The sequence below is a fragment of the Rana temporaria genome, chromosome 12 (genome assembly GCF_905171775.1).
Source record: "Rana temporaria chromosome 12, aRanTem1.1, whole genome shotgun sequence".
Lineage (NCBI taxonomy): Eukaryota > Metazoa > Chordata > Amphibia > Anura > Ranidae > Rana > Rana temporaria.
Genome location: NC_053500.1, coordinates 13,685,982 through 13,704,984, shown reverse-complemented (window position 1 = coordinate 13,704,984; position 19,003 = coordinate 13,685,982). Strand labels below are relative to the sequence as shown.

Sequence of the window (19,003 nt, the reverse complement as noted above, 5' to 3'; positions counted from 1 at the left end):
TCATTTGTCATTTGTGAATGTGTATAAATAAACCTTCACAAGAGTGGTTCACCTGCCCTTACCCCAGACAGACGCCCCAGTGGGATCATGCCAAGTCCGGTGCTGGCCACTCCACATGTTTTTGCGGGTTTTAACGTACAGTTCTGGGTCCGTCCTCTGGAACGTTTGGAAAGGTGGGTGCCCGTATTTGCTATTTTAATGACCAGTAGCTTTAGAAATGAAGGAAAACTACATTCTCATCTCTGTACAGGGAATGAGAGATGTTAAATTATTATTTTGCTGTGCACTTTGGTGTCCTGCAGCATTAACCACTTGCTTACTGGGCACACATATCCCCTTCCTGCCCAGGCGAAATTTCAGCTTTCAGCACTGCGACGCTTTAAATTAAAATTGCATGGACGTGCGACGTGCCTCCCAAACAAAATTTACGTCCTTTTTTTCCCACAAATAGAACTTTCTTTTTGTGGTATTTGATCACCTCTGCGGTTTTTATTTTTTGCGCTATAAACAAAAAAGAGCGTCAATTTTGAAAAAAACTCCACTATTTTTTACTTTTTGCTATTATAAATATCCAATTTTTTTTTAAAAAAATAAATAAATTCTCAGACTTTTTTTTTTTTTTTTACTAGTAATACGGCGATCTGCGAATTTTGTCAGGACTGCGATATTGCGGCGTACACATCGGACACTTTTGACACATTTTTGGGACCATTCACATTTATACAGCGATCAGTGCTAAAAAAAAAAATGCATTGATTACTGTATAAATGTGACTGGCAGGGAAGGGGTTAACACTAGGGGGTGAGGAAGGGGTTAAATGTGTATCCTGGGTGTGTTCTAACTGTGTGTGGAGGGGACCGATGCTGTGTCCCTATGTACAAGGGACATAACGTCTGTCTCCTCTCTCTCCCTGACAGGACGTGGAGCTTACAGAGCTCTGTCATTGCCGATCTTCCCATACAATTATGAAACCACTCCCATTAGATTCCTTTTCACACAGGGGCACAGAGAAACGCACATGGATTTCTTCAGAATAACAAAAGGTAGAAATCTGCAACAAAGGATGTTATAATCCTTGCAATGTACATGGATCCCCCCAGAGGGGGATTTTTTTTTTTTTTTTCCCCCCTCTAAACCAAAGTGGAAGTTTAGTCAAAATCTAACCAAGGCTAAAACTACTTTTCAAGCCTATTCTACCCAACTATGTAAAGAAAAGATCTGTATACTTTCTTATTCCTGAAGCTGCTCCAGTCCAGGCCTGTGATCAACTGTCTGTGGTGCCATCAGTGTAGAAGAGGGACGGCCGACAACAGATGCCCCATGGTAAGCCTATGGGTGAAGTAATCTCCCAGCCATTTTCAGCCATTCTCTTCAAACATGGAAACTGCCTCTGAAGAGGTTGTGACCAGACCAAAGCAGCTTCAGAATAGCTAAGTATACAGATATTTTCTTTACAAGGCCAGGGCCAGGCTGAACAGTGCAGTCTCTCCTGCAATCTGTGCCCATACGGTGCCAGGCTGAACAGATTGCATTGGTCAACCTGGCACTGTATGGGCACAGATTAGAATGGGAGTATGTTTTGGCTAAACGTCCGCTTTGAATGACACCCTATAGCAGTGGTTTTCCAAGTGGGGCCCTTTGCTTGGCCTTTGGGTCATTATTCCCCCCCACTGTTGCTAACATAGTTCCTATCCGTGACAACAATGGGGCACTGACGCCAATGATCGGGCACTAATCCTCCCACTGACACCAATGAGGAGGTACTTTTCCTCCCGCTGGTGCATATGATGGGGGGCCACCAGTCCTCCCGCTGGTGCACAATATTATGGGGGGGGTCAACAGTCGTCCCGCTGGCGCACAATATGATGGGGGCCACCAGTCCTCCCGCTGGCGCACAATATGATTGGGGGGGTGCCACCAGTCTTCCCGCTGGCGCACAATATGATGGGGTGGCCACCAGTCTTCCCGCTGGCGCACAATATGATCGGGGCCACCAGTCTTCCCGCTGACACCAAATAAACGGACACTATCTCTCCTATTGACACCAATGATGGGGCACTATTACTCCCACTATTTTCAATCATGGAGCATTGTTTACTTTCACTGATGCCAAGACATTTTCTTTCCACTGGCCCCCCTAATGTTTGAAGGACGGTAAACTGGCCCTTTGTTTAGAAGGTTTGGAGACCCCTGCCCTATAGTATTCCACTTTGCTTTTCCCTCCGCAACTACATAAAAGGCTATATGAGGGCAAGGGCCAGAGGAGCTGGGCCTGCACAGTGCTGTTGAAATGGCAATTCAATATTCCACGAAGGGGGAGACTATGCCTTGAAAGAGGGAGAAGGTTGTTTGCTAGCTAGTTCTAAAGCCTGTTACGAATTAAAGTGGAGGTTCACCCTATAAAAAAATTCTAACAGTACATCCAGCCCAGTTCTGCCTTTAAAATGACACTGACCTTTCCCTCCCCCCCCGTAGATAGCGTTTAGCCGTGGAATTCACCGCGGCTTCCAGGTAGGGAATCCCGCGGGAGTGGGCGTTCCTATTGACATGCCAATTGATTGACATGCTAAACGACGGCGCACACAGTGCGTCACGACTTCCCGAAGGAAGCTCGGGTCGGCTCGGCTCTATTCGGCGCCTGCACACCGGCGCCGAATAGAGCCAACCCGAGCTTCCTTCGGGAAGTCGTAACGCGCTGTGTGCGCTGTCGTTTAGCATGTCAATAGGAACGCCCACTCCCGCGGGATTCCCTACCCAGAAGCCGCGGTGAATTCCACGGCTAAACGCTATCTACGGGGGAAAAAAAAAAGGTCAGTGTCATTTTATAGGCAGAACTGGGCTGGATGTACTGTTAGAAGTTTTTTATAGGGTGAACCTCCACTTTAATAAAAATTATTATTGGAATGGAAAAACTGCAAGGATTTTTAAAATGTTTGATTTTCTGTGCTTTTAGTTTATTTTTTCAGTTACTGATGAGGCTTAGCACCTTCCATTAAGCAGCCAAAGCAAAATGGACACCGCAATGCACCCGAAATTCACAGATGTTTGCTCTTGTGCATGACAATGCAAGTGTATTGCTATGCATGGCCTTAGAGCAGGAGTCTCAAACTGGTGCCCCTCCAGCTGTTGTGGAACTACACGTCCCATCATGCCTCTGCCAGGCTTGTAATGCCTCATGGGACTTGTAGGTTTTCAACAGCTGTCAGGTTTAAGACCCCTGCCTTAGAGTCTGAGTGGTGCTCTGTGCTTTAATGCTTGGCAGCAGCACACATTAAGCTCTGCATTACCTCCATGCGCTGGTGTGAATGGGGCTTAAATGTGACAAGGTGTTATATTCAGGGCAGGAAGAGAGCTGTGTGCGTCACAATATCCCTCATTATAATGTGTATATATTCATTTCTGAACGCTATAAGAACCAGTCGCCGTGAGGTTTCCTGTCTCTTGGTGAGGCATGAATGAACATCCCTAAAAAAGCAAACGGATCGGCCGTGTCCACTGGAAGGTTTTTGCAGCCAATGGTCTTCCACCACCGCCCGTATGTGCGAACACGCTCACGTGAGCGAATTACAGCAAAACTGACATTGGGGGACATCTGACAGCATACATTAACCACTTAAGGACCGCCTCCTGCACATATACGTCGGCAGAATGGCACAGCTGGGCACAAGAACGTACAGGTACGTCCTCTTTAAGTGCCCAGTCGTGGGTCGCGGGCGCCTGCCCGTGACCCGGTCCGAAGCTGCGGGACCAGCGGACCCGATTGCCGCTGGAGTCCCGCGATCGGTCCCCGGCGCTGAAGAACGGGGAGAGCTGTGTGTAAACACCAGGTGACGGTGTTCCTGGTCACTGTGATTGGCAGTCACATGATGGGGATCCAACTCTCAAATATAAATGATGACTGCGAACTGTCGGCAACAACCAAGTAAGCGTGTTCTTGGCACAGAACAGCTCCGACCATACGCCGCACACTGCATCAAATTGGTTTGCATGGCTGTTGTCCCAGAAAGAAGCCTCTTCTAAAGATGATGCACAAGAAAGCCCTGCAAACAGTTTGCTGAAGACAAGCAGACTAAGGACATGAATTACTGGAACCATGTCCTGTGGTCTGAAGAGACCAAGATAAAGGTATTTGGTGTCAGATGGTGTCAGGCGTGTGTGGGGGGAACCAGGTGAGGAGGACAAAGACAAGTGTATCTTGCCTACAGTCAAGCATGGTGGTGGGAGTGTCAGGGTCTGGGGCTGCATGAGTGCTGCCGGCACTGGGGAGCTACAGATCATTGAGGGAACCATGAATGCCAACATGTACTGTGACATACTGAAGCAGAGCATGATCCCCTCCCTTCAGAGACTGGACCGCAGGGCAGTATTCCAACATGATAATGACCCCAGACACACCTCCAAGATGACCACTGCCTGGCTAAAGAAGCTGAGGGTAAAGGTGGTGGACTGGCCAAGCATGTCTCCAAACCTAAACCCTATTCAGCATCTGTGGGACATCCTCAAATGGAAGGTGGAGGAGCACAAGGTCTCCAACATCCACCAGCTCCGTGATGTCGTCATGGAGGAGGGGAAGAGGACTCCAGTGACAACCTCTGAAGATCTGGTGAACTCCATGCCCAAGAGGGTTCAGGCATTGCTGGAAAATAATGGCGGCCACACAAAATATTGACACTTTGGGCCCAATTCGGATATTTTCACTTAGTGGTGTAGCTCTATTTGTGGGGAAAAATTATATAAACTGTGTTTGGGGTACAAGTCGCACGACCGCACAATTGTCAGTTAAAGTAACGCAATGCTGTATCGCAAAAAAAAATGTCTGGTCATGGGGGAGGGGGGGGGGGGTGGTCGTAAACCTTCCGGAGGTTAATGTAACATTGTATCCTATTAAAGTTTTCATTGATTTTTTTATTATTATTATTATTATTTCTAAAAATGATTACATTTTGCACAGTATATATATATATTTTACTTTTTACATTATTTTTAAATTGTATTATTATTACTACACAAGATTTTACATTATGATTTTATATATATATATATATATATATATATATATATATATAAAACATCATAATGTAAAATCTTGTGTAGTAATAATAAATACAATTTAAAAATAATGGAAAAAGTGTCACAAGGCCCCGCAGGTCAGGAGAGCAAGGCCTGTGCACTCGCATCACCCCTCCCGGCTGCTCCACCCTATTCAACCCCACAACAAAGAACTCCTTCATCAATCATCACATGACTCCCTCCCCTCTGCTTCCTGGAGCCGCCATCTTTACTGCGGGCAACCCCACCCTCAGCCGCAGGCCCCGCCAACAGCCAGGATGGCGCGCGGCGAACAAAGCGTCCGCTGCAGGGGGGGAAGCCCCTCCAACGTCGTGACGTCGCCACCCTGCAAAATGGCCAATGGGAGAAGCGCACCTGGCCTCACGTGACCCGGAGCTGGGGTCTTGACGTCAAGACGTTTTCTTCTCTTTTTTTTTTTTTGGCGTTTTCACCTCAGCGCGGCCGTCGCCTGTTTCGTGAAGTGAAGAAAGCAGCTGAGCAGAGTGCGCCGGAATGGGAGTGACGGTGGAGAGTATCAGCAACGGGGACGGTGAGAGCGGGGCCGAGAGGGTGTCGGGTGGGGTTTGAGCGGGTGGCAGGTCCGGGGTGGAGGGACAGGGGCGCTGAGGAGAGGGGGCGCCTCCGCCGCCATATTGTGACTGAAAACCCCCCTCACAAGGCCTCTCCTCAGCCCGGAGTCCTCCTTCCATTACATCACTATGAAGGGGAATAAATAAAGGACTTCTTTTTCCATTTACAGACACTAAGTGAGAATTAGAAGAACCCCTGTTATTTTATGTGTCCCCAATTGGGGGATTTCCTTCACTTCCTGTCCCATAGACAAAACTGGGAGTGAGAGAATCCCACATCTGGTGTCCCCATTGGAAGATTTCCTCTTCTGGTTTCCATTCATTTTCTGTCCAATTGTCAAAGCAGGACGTAAGAATTCCAGATCTGGTGTCCCCATTTGGAAGAATTCTTTACATGGGTTCACTTCCTGTCTCCTAGCCGATACAGAGACCTTGAGGGAATCCCAGATCTAGTGTCCCCATTGGACGAGTTCTGGTTTCCCTTCATTTCCTGTCCCATAGCCAAAGGAGGAAGTAAAAGAATCCCAGATCTGGTGTCCCTATTGGAAGATTCCTTTACCTGGGTTCACTTCCTGTCTCCTTGCCGATACCAAGAGTTAGAGGGAATTCCAGATCTGGTGTCCCTATTGGACGAGTAACTGTTCTTGTTTCCCTTAATTTCCTGTCCCCTTAGCCAAAGCAGGAAGTAAGAGAATCCCAGATCTGGTGGCCCCATTGGAAGACTTCCTGTTCTGGTTTTCCTTAATTTCCCGTCCCATTGTCAAAGCAAAAAGTAAGAGAAATCCAGATCTGGTGTCCCCGTTGGAAGAATGCTTTACCTGGGTTCACTTCCTGTCTCCTGTCTCCTAGCCGATGCAAAGAGTTAGAGGGAGTTTCAGATCTAGTGTCCCAATTGGACGAGTTCCTCTTCTGGTTTCCATTCATTTTCTGTCCTGTTGTCAAAGCAGCAAGTAAGAGAATCCCAGATCTGGTGTCCCCATTGGAAGAATTCTTTACCTGGGTTCACTTCCTGTCTCATAGACAAAACTGTGAGTGAGAGATTCCCACATCTGGTGTCCCCATTGATGTTTCCATTCATTTCCTGTCCCATAGCCAAAGCAGGAAGTAAAAGAATCCCAGATCTGGTATCCCCATTGGAAGAACTCTTTACCTGGGTTCACTTCCTGTCTCCTAGCCGAAACTGAGACCTTGAGGGAATCCCAGATCTAGTGTCCCCATTGGAAGATTTCCTCTTCTGGTTTCCCTTCATTTCCTGTCCCATAGCCAAAGCAGGAAGTAAGAGAATCCCAGATCTGGTGTCCCCATTGGAAGATTTCTTTACCTGGGTTTACTTCTTGTCCCATAGCCGAAACTGGGAGTGAGAGGGAATCCCAGGTGTCCCCATTGAAAGAGTTCCTGTTCTGGTCCCGTCTACTAGCTTAAACAGGAAGTCCCTCCAAAAGTGGACACCAGATCTTGGATTCTCACATTGAAAGATTTCTTCTGAGTTCACTTCCTATCTTATAGCCAAAAGTGATGGCGACTCCCAAATCTGGTGTCCCCCCATAGGAAGACTTCCTGTCCCATAGCAGGAAATCCCTCCAAAAATGAGGAAATCCCAGATCTGGTGTCCCCATTGGAAGAATTCTTTACCTGGGTTCACTTCCTGTCTCCTAGCCAATACTGAGACCTTGAGGGAATCCCAGATCTAGTGTCCCCATTGGAAGAGTAACTGTTCTGGTTCCCCCTCATTTCCTGTCCCATAGCCAAAGCAGGAAGTAAGAGAATCCCAGATCTGTTGTCCCCATTGGAAGATTTCCTCTTCTGGTTTCCCTTCATTTCCTGTCCCATAGCCAAAGCAGGAAGTAAGAGAATTCCAGATCTGGTGTCCCCATTGGAAGATTTCCTCTTCTGGTTTCCCTTCATTTCCTGTCCCATAGCCAAAGCAGGAAGTAAGAGAATTCCAGATCTGGTGTCCCCATTGGAAGATTTCCTCTTCTGGTTTCCCTTCATTTCCTGTCCCATAGCCAAAGCAGGAAGTAAGAGAATCCCAGATCTGGTATCCACATTGGAAGATTTCTTTACCTGGGTTCACTTCTTGTCCCATAGCCGAAACTGGGAGTGAGAGGGAATCCCAGGTGTCCCCATTGAAAGAGTTCCTGTTCTGGTCCCGTCTACTAGCTTAAACAGGAAGTCCCTACAAAAGTGGATACCAGATCTTGGATTCTCACATTGAAAGATTTCTTGTTCTGAGTTCACTTCCTATCTTATAGCGACTCCCAAATCTGGTGCCCCCATAGGAAGAATTCCTGTTCTGGTTTCACTTCCTGTCCCATAGCCAGAGCAGGAAATCCCTCCAAAAATGAGGGAATCCCAGATCTAGTGTCCCCATTGGAGCAATTCCTTTTCTGGGTTCATTTCCTGTCTTTTAGCCGAAACTGGATGTAAGAGGATCCCAGATCTGGTGGCCCCATTGAAAGAGTTCCTGTTCTGGTCCAGTCTTGTAGCTTATACAGGAAGTGAGGAAATCCCTCTAAAAGTGAGACTCCAAGATCTGGTGTCCCCATTGAAAGATTTCCTGTTCTGGGTTCACTTCCTGTCTTCTAACCAAAATGGGCATCAAGAGGAAATCCCTCCCAAAAGTGAGGAAATCCCAGATCTAGTGTCCCCCATTGGATGATTTCTTTAGCTGGGTTCACTTTTTGTCTCGCAGCCAAAACTGTGACTGAATCCTAAATCTGGTGTCCCTGTTAGAACAATTTATTTTCTGGTTTCCCTTCTTATAGCCAAAACGGGAACCCCCGATCTGGTGTCCCCATTTGAGGATGTCCTGTTCTGGTTTCCCTTCATTTCCTGTCTCCTTGCCAAAGCAGGTACTGAGAGGAAATCTCAGATCTGGTGTCCCCTTTGTAAGATTTTTTTTTTACCTGGGTTCACTTCCTGTCTCATAGCCAAAACTGGGAGTGAGAGGGATTCCCCGTTCTGGTGTCCCCATTGAAACAGTTCCTGTTCTGGTCCCGTCTCCTAGCTTAAACAGGAAGTCCCTCCAAAAATGAGACTCCAAGATCTGGTGTCCCCATTGAAAGATTTCCTGTTCTGGGTTCACTTCCTGTCTCAAAGCCAAAACAGAACCCGAACGTCGGTGCGCAGGCGCCGTATAGAGCCACACCGACGTTCGGGTTTTTTCGGCAACCTGTGACGCGCAGTATGCGCCGTTCGGAAGCCTGTCAATCACAAGCAGTGCTTGGGAACGCCCACTCCCGCGGGATTGCCGTGAGGTGAAAATCGGGATTAAGAGGTATGTGCTGGAAAAAAAAAAAAACGCCGGCATTCTGTCGGTAGGATGGCGCGACTCCGTGTGATGTCAGAATTTTTTTTTGAGGGTGAACCTCCACTTTAAAGAGCTGGATAGTGATTGTAGATGATGGGATAAGACTGTATAATCTGATTGTATCTTTCCCTCCTGTGTATGGATAACCTTAGTATTGAAGGTTTCTCTATCCCTGATTATGTTGTCTTCTCTTCCTCAGGACGGACATTCCCAAAGAAGGGTCAGAAAGTCTACGTACATTATGATGGTAAGTTATGCCGTTCTGAATTCTTGTCACTTTTAATCACTTCAACCCCAGAAGGTTTACCCCCCCTGCCAAGATTAGGCCATTTTTTTTTTGTGATACGGCACTGTTACTTAAACTGACAGTCGCACGTGTACACAAAATGTATGTCCTTTGTTTTTTTATCCCACAAATGGAGCTTTCTTTTGGTGGTATTTGATCACCTCCTGTGGTTTTTGCGCTAGAAACAAAAACATTTTTTTTTTTTTTATGAAAACAATTTTTTTTTTTTTTTTTTTTTACTTTATGCTATAAAACATATCCAATAAAAAAACATGTAAAAGACGATGGTCGAGCCTCCCTATCTCTTTTCTGCAGTCTTCTTTTTTTTTTGTTTTGGGGGGGGGGGGGGGGGGGGGGTTTGCTGTGGTCTATAGCAGACCCTATTTGATAATTGGCAGTGACAACCCACCCCCCTACTGTCTTTTTTTTTTTTTTTTTTTTTTTTTTTTTATTATTATTTTTTTTTTTTTTATTGTTTTATCCTGAACGGGTGAAAGGGGCTTTCAAGCGGATGTTCCATTACAAAAAAAAGCTAGCTACTAACACTGTAGCTGCTGACTTTTAATAAGGACACTTGCCTGTCCTAGCCGCCAGTGATGTCTGCCCCCGCCGATCCTAGGAGCTCCAAGCGCCGCCATCCACAGTAAGGGAACCAGGCAGTGAAGCAGGACGGCTTCACTGCCCGTTTCCTACTGCGCATGCGCGAGCAACGCGGCGATTTGTGAATGGGCCGGCTGCTTTCTGGGGGACACACAGTTCCCAGAATGCAGCGCGCCCCATTTACAAGAAGACACCCAGTGTAGGAGGAAGAGAATCCACCGAGGAGGATGAAGAGGCAGATTTGGCACTTCCGCATAGCAACAGCTATTTAGGGTGGGTAAAACTTAATTTTTTTTTTGATTTTTGGTGGAATATTTTTTTTAAGGTGAAACCTCCACTTTAAGGAAATATGTAAAAAAAAATAAAAAACACTAAACATTGCCTTTTAATTCTGCACTTCATTTTTAGTCTGTGGATAATCACAATTCTTGATTTAAATGGAAAGCTTAAAATGCAGCTCTGTGATTATATATACATTTTTTTTTTATATAAGACTGCAGTGGAACACACCCATGGCAGTTGATTGAATTAGTACACTTTTTTTTTTTTTTTTTTGTTCCCTTTTTCCAGCACAGGAAGTCCAGCTGCCTCTTTTTTCCTGGAGTCTGGCTGATTTCCTGTCTTCTGTCACCAGAGATTTGCTGTGACTGTTTAACTTTCCAGATTCTCTGACTGCTTATCTTATGCTTGTTGGGCTTCTTTTGTACATTGACTGCCTTGCTGAAACCTACTTTTTTTTTATTTTTTTATACAAATTGTATCACTTAAAGCGGAGTTCACCCGAATTTTTTTTTTTTAACCCTAGATTGATGCTCATTTTGTCTAGGGGAAGCTGGTAGTTTTTTTTAAAATCTAGGCAGTACTTACCGTTTTAGAGATGCATCTTCTCCGCCGCTTCCGGGTATTGTCTTTGGGACTGGGCGTTCCTACTTGATTGACAGGCTTCCGACGGTCGCATCTATCGCGTCACGAGTAGCCGAAAGAAGCCGAACGTCGGTGCGGCTCTATACGGCGCCTGCGCACCGACGTTCGGCTACTTTTGGAAAATCGTGATGCGATAAGATGCGGCCGTCGGAAGCCTGTCAATCAAGTAGGAACGCCCAGTCCCGCAGCCCATACCCGGAAGCGGCGGAGAAGATGCATCTCTAAAACGGTAAGTACCGCTTTGATTTTAAAAAAACTACCCGATTCCCCTAGACAAAATGAGCCTCAATCTAATGTTAAAAATTAACATTTCCGGGTGAACCTCCACTTTAAAGACACTGCATCATGAAAGCGATAGTAAACCGTGGCAGAGTTTAAAAAAAAAAACCATCTGTAACACAATGGCATAATGTGCTAGTATGCGTTGCGTACTAACACATTAGGAAATACTTGCCTTAGAACTAAGCCCTCCAGCGGTGCACCGTCACCGCTGAGAGGGCTAAAACCTTCCCCTGGTCATTCTTCCAGGTTTGTGGGCTGTGAGTGACTGGTGCCACAATGCCATCCTCGGTTCTGGCACAATACTCTGGTCCGGCACGGTATGCCAGACCTTCAGAGCGCATGCGCCGGTGACGTCACTGGTTGCATCCAGGGTGAATATCTTCTAAACATTGAACGTTTAGGAGACATTCATTCATTCATTCATTCTACAGGTAAGTCTTATAGGCTAACCTGCAGGTACAAATTACAGAGCAAGGTTTGCTCCCGCTTGAAGCAGACCATCAGTCTATGAGCTTTGATAGTCAAACACCCCTTGTGCCTTTTTTGGACCTTGTTTTCTCAATACAGTTTAACTCCTGACGCCATTGGTAATGTTTTGCCAGTGTATGTATTTTGGAATTATTGTGTCAGTGGTGCATGAAGAGGCACAGGCACCTGGAATTAAGCTGGCCCTAGATGGATAAAAAAATGGGGAAGGTTCAGCAAGGCCCGTGAACATTTCGATCTATGTATGGCCATTCCTTTTCAACAGAATTTGATCTGGAGATCAAAAATGTTGGAAAACCTTTTGTTGATCAACTCTTTGCAGCCGCTGATCAACGTATTCTGACAGCGAATGAGTCCTGCTGCCAAAATACAATGGCAGAGCGGGGAGAATTTCTCCATCAACCAAGCTTGTGTGGATGGTGGAACCCTTTTTTTTTTTTTTTTTTTTTTTTCAGTTTTCTGTCTGATTGGAAACTTTATTTTTATGGCAAAATAAATGGAGTAAAAGTTTAGATCTTTGCATTGAGCTTTTGTTATTTAGGGGAGAAAGAAAACAGATAAATGGGTTGGTCCTCCTAAAATTGCAGCTTCACTTAGAAATGTAAAATCCCTTTGCCTGGAGTTTTCTTTGTCATATAAACAAAGGTTACCTCTGGTGTGTACGTTCTGTCAGGATCGGCTCTGCTGTTCAGAATCTATACTTTCAGCTCTTGCTGTAGTTTTGGCGCAATGAGATTCCCATACACGAGAGCGCTGGTGTTGTCTACCTGCCCCTTCTCTCCCTTTGCTCATTCACAGAACAACAACTTCTGTTCTGTGAAAGGCTGAGGGGAGCTGATAAATGGCACGAGTGTATAGGAGCTCAATTTCTTGTACCTGTAGCAGGTTGGAGCTAGGAGCTGTACTGTCTGGCATGAATGAGTATAGATTTTAAAGCGGTTGTAAGCCTAAAAAAAAACTGCAAGACACAGGCATAATGCAGGGCTAGACAAATCCCGGTCGCCATGGCGACTAGAAATAGTGTCCTGGCGACTTGGCTTGGAAGGTGGGCAAAAAAAAATGGCCGTTGGTATTACAAGTTAAGCATTACAAGTTAAACAGCAATTCTAATGTAATTTTTCACTATTTTCACTGCCATCTTCTTCCCTCTAATTAGAACCCCCAAACATTATATATATTTTTTATCCTAACACCCTAGAGAATAAAATGGCGATCGTTGCAATACTTTCTGTCACGCCGTATTTGCGCAGCGGTCTTACAAGCGCACTTTTTTGGGAAAAAATTACTCTTTTTTTTTTTTTTTTTTTTTTTTTCGTTACAAAATAAGACAACAGTAAAGTTATCCCCATTTTTTTAAATATTATGAAAGAGAATGTTACACCGAGTAAATTGATACCCAACATGTCACGCTTCAAAATTGCGTCCGCTCGTGGAATGCCGACAAACTTTTACCCTTTAAAATCTTCATAGGCGCCGTTTAAAAAAATCTACAGGTTGCATGTTTTGAGTTACAGAGGAGGTCTAGGGCTAGAATTATTGCTCTCGCTCTACCAATCGCGGCGATACCTCACATGTGTGGTTTGAACACCGTTTACATATGCCGGCGCTGCTCACGTATGTGTTCGCTTCTGCGTGCAAGCTCGTCGGGACGGGGCGCGTTTTCTGGCTCCTAACTTTTTTAGCTGGCTCCTAGATTCCAAGCAAATTTGTCAAACCCTGGCATAATGTGCTAGTATGCATCACATACTAGCATATTATGAAATGCTCACCTTAGAATGAAGCCCTCTCAGCGTCACCCTGTAAAAGTATTTATTTTAAATTAGTAATGTAGACACACCCAAGCTCTATCACACAATTGTAAAGTAATGAGCTAAATATTGGTAAATCTTTATTTGGCACTAACAGCAGTGCTTTATCTATGGTGGTAACACGTTTTGGCTGGAGCCTTTCTCATTTTAAGAGGACTTGTCCTTTTTAACCACTTCAAGACCAGGCTTTTCCAAAAAAGAAGTAAAAAAATATATAATTTTTTTTTAGCAGAGACCCTAGAAAATAAAATGGCGTTGCAGTTTTTTGAGAAAAAATACTTTACTGAATCCCAAAAAAACTAAAGTTGTTCCATATTTTTTATTTTTTTTTGTACCGTGTCTAACGCACACAGGCGTATAACACGCACCCTAACTTTAACAGGAGAGTTTCAGGGGAAAAAAAACTTTCCACAGCCCCCTGCGTATAACACACAGGCAGAGTTTACCCTCTATTTTCAGGATAAAAAAGTGAGTGTTATACGCCAATAAATAGAGTAATTGGGCTAACTTTAGAGCCCATTCACACAGGGGCGACTCGTCGGGGGTGACAGCCGACAAGTTGCGTCCCGCTCTGTTCAATAGAACTGTTCTAATAGGAGAGACGCAAGTCGCTCCGACTTAGAAAAAGGTTCTTGTACGATTTTGGGGGCGACTTGCATTGACTTCTATACAGAAGTCATTTTGCAAGTCGCCTTCAGGTCGCCTTGCCGAGTCGCCCCCCAAAGTCGTGCTGCCCCTGTATGACTGGGCTTTAACTGTTTATTTTGTAAGTCGGTGTATTTTTGTTCCCCAAAAATTACGCTTGTAAGACCGCTGCGCTAAAAAGTGTGTGATTATTTATATCTATCTCTATCTCTAGACCCGATCAAAGCCGATTGCGGCTATGTTCTCTTTTCCGGCCGACTGTTTGCTCGGGTCTCCCGGTGGGAGGGGGTGAGGGATGTCTCCTCCTGCTGCTTGTGATAATGGCCGAGCGGCTTATTGGCATGAAAAGCTGACTGTCCTCTCTTAAAAAACATTCAGTACCGGGGTGATGCCTATAGCTGCAGGCATCACCACGCTACAACTGCTTCCTCAAAATGGCGTACGGGTACCTGATCTTGCAGTAAGTGGTTAAATTATGTGCACACTTGGGGGTCCTCTCTAATCACTGAATAGGACCTTTTTTTAGTAACAAGCTGCAGTTTCTGTTCTTGCTCTTAAGGTGATACCATTTATTCTTTAATTTTCTGTGTATAATTGTCATGCTTTACCATTCGTCTATAGGTTATTTGGAGAATGGCAAGAAGTTTGACTCTTCCCGGGACAGAAATAAGCCTTTCTGCTTCGTCATTGGACGGAAGGAGGTGATCCGTGGCTGGGATGAAGGTGTTGCACAGGTAAATGTTTAATTACCACGTTCTTCACAGGAATTCCTGGTAAAGTGATAGGCTGCATTTTCCAGAATTTGGGGTTATTTGATAGCTGCTACTCGGTATGTATTGGGGAGGGAGCGGGTGCCTGTTTTTATTTTATTACAGGTAACCTGTCCCCACTTCTGGGAGGAAGGATAGCTGCGAATTACGTCAGCTCGGCTCCCTTCCCTTCTGCTGGGCCAGTGAGTAGTAGTAGGGACCCGGCCGTCAAGCCGAAAGGATTCACTGCCAGGTTCCCTTACCGGCAATGGCGGCAGCAACACCCGATGGCTGCGGTGCCGACATTGCTGGACTCCAGGACAGGTAAATGTCCTAATGTTAAAGCGGGGGTTCTCCCTAAAAAAATGTTTTTTTTCTTGTAGCATCTCATTCAGCATAGTAGCGTGAGCTACAGTATGCCTTTATATATTTTTTTGGCGCCGTACTCCCTGTGTAATCGCGTAGTAAAGTTTCAGGGGAATGGGCGTTCCTATTCCGAGGGCTTGTGATTGCCGGCTATGGCGCGTCACGCTTCACGGAAATAGGTGTTTGCTCTTCACGGCGCCTGCGCAGTCAGCTCCGATGTCTGTGCGCAGGCGGCGTATATCGCCGGGAAGAGCCGAGACCTACTCCGGCTATTTTCGTGACACGCCATAGCCGGCCGTCAATCACGAGCCCTCTGAATAGGAACGCCCATTCCCCGCGGGGAGTCTGAAATTTTACTACGCGATTAAACAGTGAGTACGGCGCCAAAAAAAATATAAAGGCATACTGTAGCTCGTGCTACTATGCTGAATGAGATGCTATAAAGTTGTTTTTTAGGGTGAAACACTGCTTTAAAGAGAAAGTGAACCTTCTGCAAGAAAAAGGCATAACATACTAGCTCATTATGAATTACTTACCTGAGATCGAAGCCCCCGCAGTGGTCCTCGTCCCCTCTTCCATCACCGCCATCTCTCCCGGCGTGACTTCTGGGTATCGCGGCTCCAGCGCTGTGACTGGCCGGTGCTGCTAGTCACGGCACGATCGACATTAGAAACGGCACGCTCAGTGCGCCTGCGTGGTAGACATCGGTGCCTGTCTCTTTTTGCAAATATTTCCTAAACCGTAGTGGTTTAGGAGATATATCAAGCACCTACAGGTAAGCCTTAATCTAGGCTTACCTGTAGGTAAAAGTGGTCTGTAAGGGTTTACAACTACTTTTAAGTCAGCAGCTACAGTAATGTGTAATGTGCTGACTTTTTTTCATTTTTGAAAGGGGCAGGCGGAACTCCTCCTTCAAAGAGGTCAAAGGGAATATTCGCCTTTTTCTAGCATCCATGTGTGACTTGTAGGGAGGGGGATACAGAAACCCACACAGGAGGAAGAGAAAATTGCATCACAATAAAGGGAAGAAGAACATAGAAAATTGCAAGTAATGCTAACAGTGGTCACAAGGTGGCAGCATAATGAAATTCTCTATCAAACAGTCGACAAGATAAGACAATGGTTATGCAATTGGCAGACCTCCAGCTGTTGCCGAACTACAAGTCCCATGAGGCATAGCAAGACTGACAGCCACAAGCATGACACACAGAGGTAGAGGCATGATGGGACTTGTAGTTTTGCAACAGATGGAGGACCGCTAATTGCATATCCCTGGCGTAGGAGATGTAGAGACGGACGCAGTTTTTCCCTATAATGCCGGAGGCAGCACAGAAGGTAATGGTTAGGAAGTTTACATACTTTTACTCTATGTAGTTACATATGTGTATATTAATAGTTTGTAATCCTATTCTTTTACATGGGGACCACCATATTTTATTATTTTTTCATTACATGTGCAGTCTGCTGTAGCCATCAGGGAAAGATTTTGTGCATGCTTCCCGACAAGGATTTGGACGGAATTGCTGCACCAGGGAGATAATAATTGGTCAAAATAATAAATGTGTGTGGGTGTTTTTTTATATATAATGTATATGATAAAGGGTTTTAATACGATTTGAATTTTTTTTCAACTTATCAAAGCAATTGCCACACAGCACAGGTTACAGCTTGTAAAGTGCTTTTATTCTTGTGATATCTGTAGGTTAATTCGCTAATTATCATGTGTTGCTTTTTAACATGCTTAAAGTGTGAGATTAGAGCTTTTTGGACTCTTCTCCCTTAATGCAGGGAATGCTTAATTTAGGTGTGTATTGAGAGCAGGATATGGTATATTGTGCAGGTATGGTGGGGTGTTTGGGAACACGGGTCATTGAACAGGGCGCTGCCTGCATTGGTTAGTCTATATGTTTTTTATTTATTTTTTCATTTACAGATGAGTGTGGGGGAAAGGGCGCGTCTCATCTGTACCCCAGACTTTGCGTACGGCCTCACAGGACATCCAGGCGTCATTCCTCCTAACTCAACGCTCATTTTTGAAGTGGAGCTGCTGCGTATGGAGTGAGGGACACTCTGGACTAGAGTGTGGGTATGTGAGGTGCGGAGAGACCTTTCCTCCTTGTGATTGGTCTGCATGTTCATTCTTTGCAGTCTCTGAATAAGCCATCCTTTGTTTGCTGCTTCATTGCCTTTCCTGGATCTCATCTCTCAACTGCATGACGTCTCATCCATATTAACTCTGACTCCATCGTCTTTGACTAATATTTTGTTCAGCTTGTGCCTGCCTGAGAAAAATTATTACATATCAGTGCCTCTGCACCTTTTAAATGAATTTTCTCATTCTTTTTCTTTTTTTTTTTTTTTTTTTTTTTTTTTTTTTTTTCTGTCTGATTTACATTCACAAGGCCTCCCCCATTCTAATGTTCCTCTATCACTATTCTCCTTTCCTGAATGTCTACACCCCGAGCTCTGTTTCTTCCTGGCAACACTTCTGTCATTGTTTCCCCTTTTTCTGCTATCTCTTCATGATGTGACTTTGTTTCTGCTATCTCACCTGTTCCTCTTTCTATCTTACGAAGTCTTCCTCCATGTTTTGTGTGCCTTTTCTTTCATTGGCTGAACTTATGCCTTTTTTTTTTTTCTCCTTTCTGTAATACTACCCCATCCCCATCCTTATTTTTTTAACCTGATAACACATTCACCATAATTGTGTTGATATTGTGTTGCATGATATCTCCATGTTTTATTTTCCTTTGCTCCCTGCTATATTTTTTCCAAGACTTCCTATTATACCTGCCACCCTTCACTTATCTATACAAAATACCTTTCTCTCTTTCTCTCTTCCAGGCTGACTGTTTTCTCTCGGCTTTTTGCCATCTGTCTCCTTCCAGGTGTCGGGAGCGGTCTGCCCGCAATGATTACCCTGCGTTGTGGGCAGAGTGCGGATCACAGCAGCGTGGACACAGCTTGACCCTCTCCCCTCCTTCCACAAACTGCCTTCTTACCACAAGTCGTGTCCTCCTTCTCCTGGCTGAAGTTACCGAGCAAATTTTTCACTGGATGTTTTTATGAAACAGTTAAAGCTGTGGCTGGACAGTCACTCTGTGGAGCCGGCCTCATCCCAGCGCTGTCAAGGATGGTGGTGGTTCTTTCCGTTATTTTGATGCCGCCTGCGTAGGGATAGAGGACCGGCACTGTGAACCATTCCAGAGCTGCCTGTCTGTGCGCTACAGAGCTTGCCAAGCCCAATTCCAGTGTCCTGCAGCTCCTGCTTTCCTCCCCTCACGTGGCAGGGTCCTGTCTTGTCTGCACCGCATGCAGCCCCAACCGCACACTGTCCACATTAAACAGCTTTTCTCTACTGGAAGGTCTTGTGTCTGTGCTCTGAAATCACAATAAATGATCTGTAACTTGGTAAATGTGTGTTGCTCATGATTGTGTGTGCTTCAAATACTGCATCTGTTAATGTAGGAAAAAAAGTCCCAAGATATTTTTATAAGGATAAAAACTCCTGTCAGCGACTCCTGAATAGAGGTCGACCGATATATCGGTCGGCCGATATATCGGCCGATATTTGGCCGTTTTTGTGAAATCGGCATCGGCCGATTATCGTGAAAAAATCGGCCGATTCGCCGCTACAATATCCAGGCCTTGAGGTCCCTTGCCTTCCAGTCATGTACTGACCAGTCACCAGTGCCCCCGCCCCCGCCATGAATCCTCCATCCGCATTGGCCTCTGCTACTCACCGCAGGTCCTGGAAGTCTACGTACGGCGGCGAGTAGGGGCGTGACGTCACGGTCCTTCCCCTGCAGCTCGCGGTCCACTCCGTGCTCACATTGCGAGTAGGGGGCCACGCCTGTCTCTCACGTCACCCTTGCGTGCCCCACCCCCTGCTGCTCCTGGTTCCCGGG

General features: G+C 45.5%; 1 protein-coding gene across 4 annotated transcripts; it reads left to right on the top strand.

Annotated features, from left to right (window-relative positions):
* The first annotated feature begins 5,460 nt into the window (after positions 1 to 5,460).
* On the top strand, positions 5,461 to 18,511 carry FKBP1A (FKBP prolyl isomerase 1A). Of its 4 annotated transcripts, none has more exons than XM_040331829.1 (5): positions 5,461 to 5,599; positions 9,149 to 9,196; positions 14,602 to 14,714; positions 17,029 to 17,181; positions 17,940 to 18,511. In XM_040331829.1, the coding sequence occupies exons 1-4, from the start codon at positions 5,563 to 5,565 to the stop codon at positions 17,155 to 17,157; spliced, it is 327 nt and encodes a 108-aa protein (XP_040187763.1). In that variant the 5' UTR covers positions 5,461 to 5,562; the 3' UTR covers positions 17,158 to 17,181; positions 17,940 to 18,511. The 4 variants fall into 4 exon arrangements, with proteins under 4 accessions (XP_040187763.1, XP_040187762.1, XP_040187764.1 ...); XM_040331828.1 differs by having other exon boundaries at positions 17,029 to 17,190; positions 17,984 to 18,511; XM_040331830.1 differs by having other exon boundaries at positions 17,029 to 17,190.
* The last annotated feature ends 492 nt before the right edge of the window (positions 18,512 to 19,003 follow it).

Excerpts from the sequence above, each read along its gene's own strand:
- FKBP1A (XM_040331829.1), top strand. The coding sequence starts at position 5,563 with ATGGGAGTGACGGTGGAGAGTATCAGCAACGGGGACG. Across the intron at positions 9,197-14,601 it reads AGTCTACGTACATTATGATG|GTTATTTGGAGAATGGCAAG; the intron begins GTAAGTTATGCC and ends ATTCGTCTATAG. Across the intron at positions 14,715-17,028 it reads GGGATGAAGGTGTTGCACAG|ATGAGTGTGGGGGAAAGGGC; the intron begins GTAAATGTTTAA and ends TTTCATTTACAG.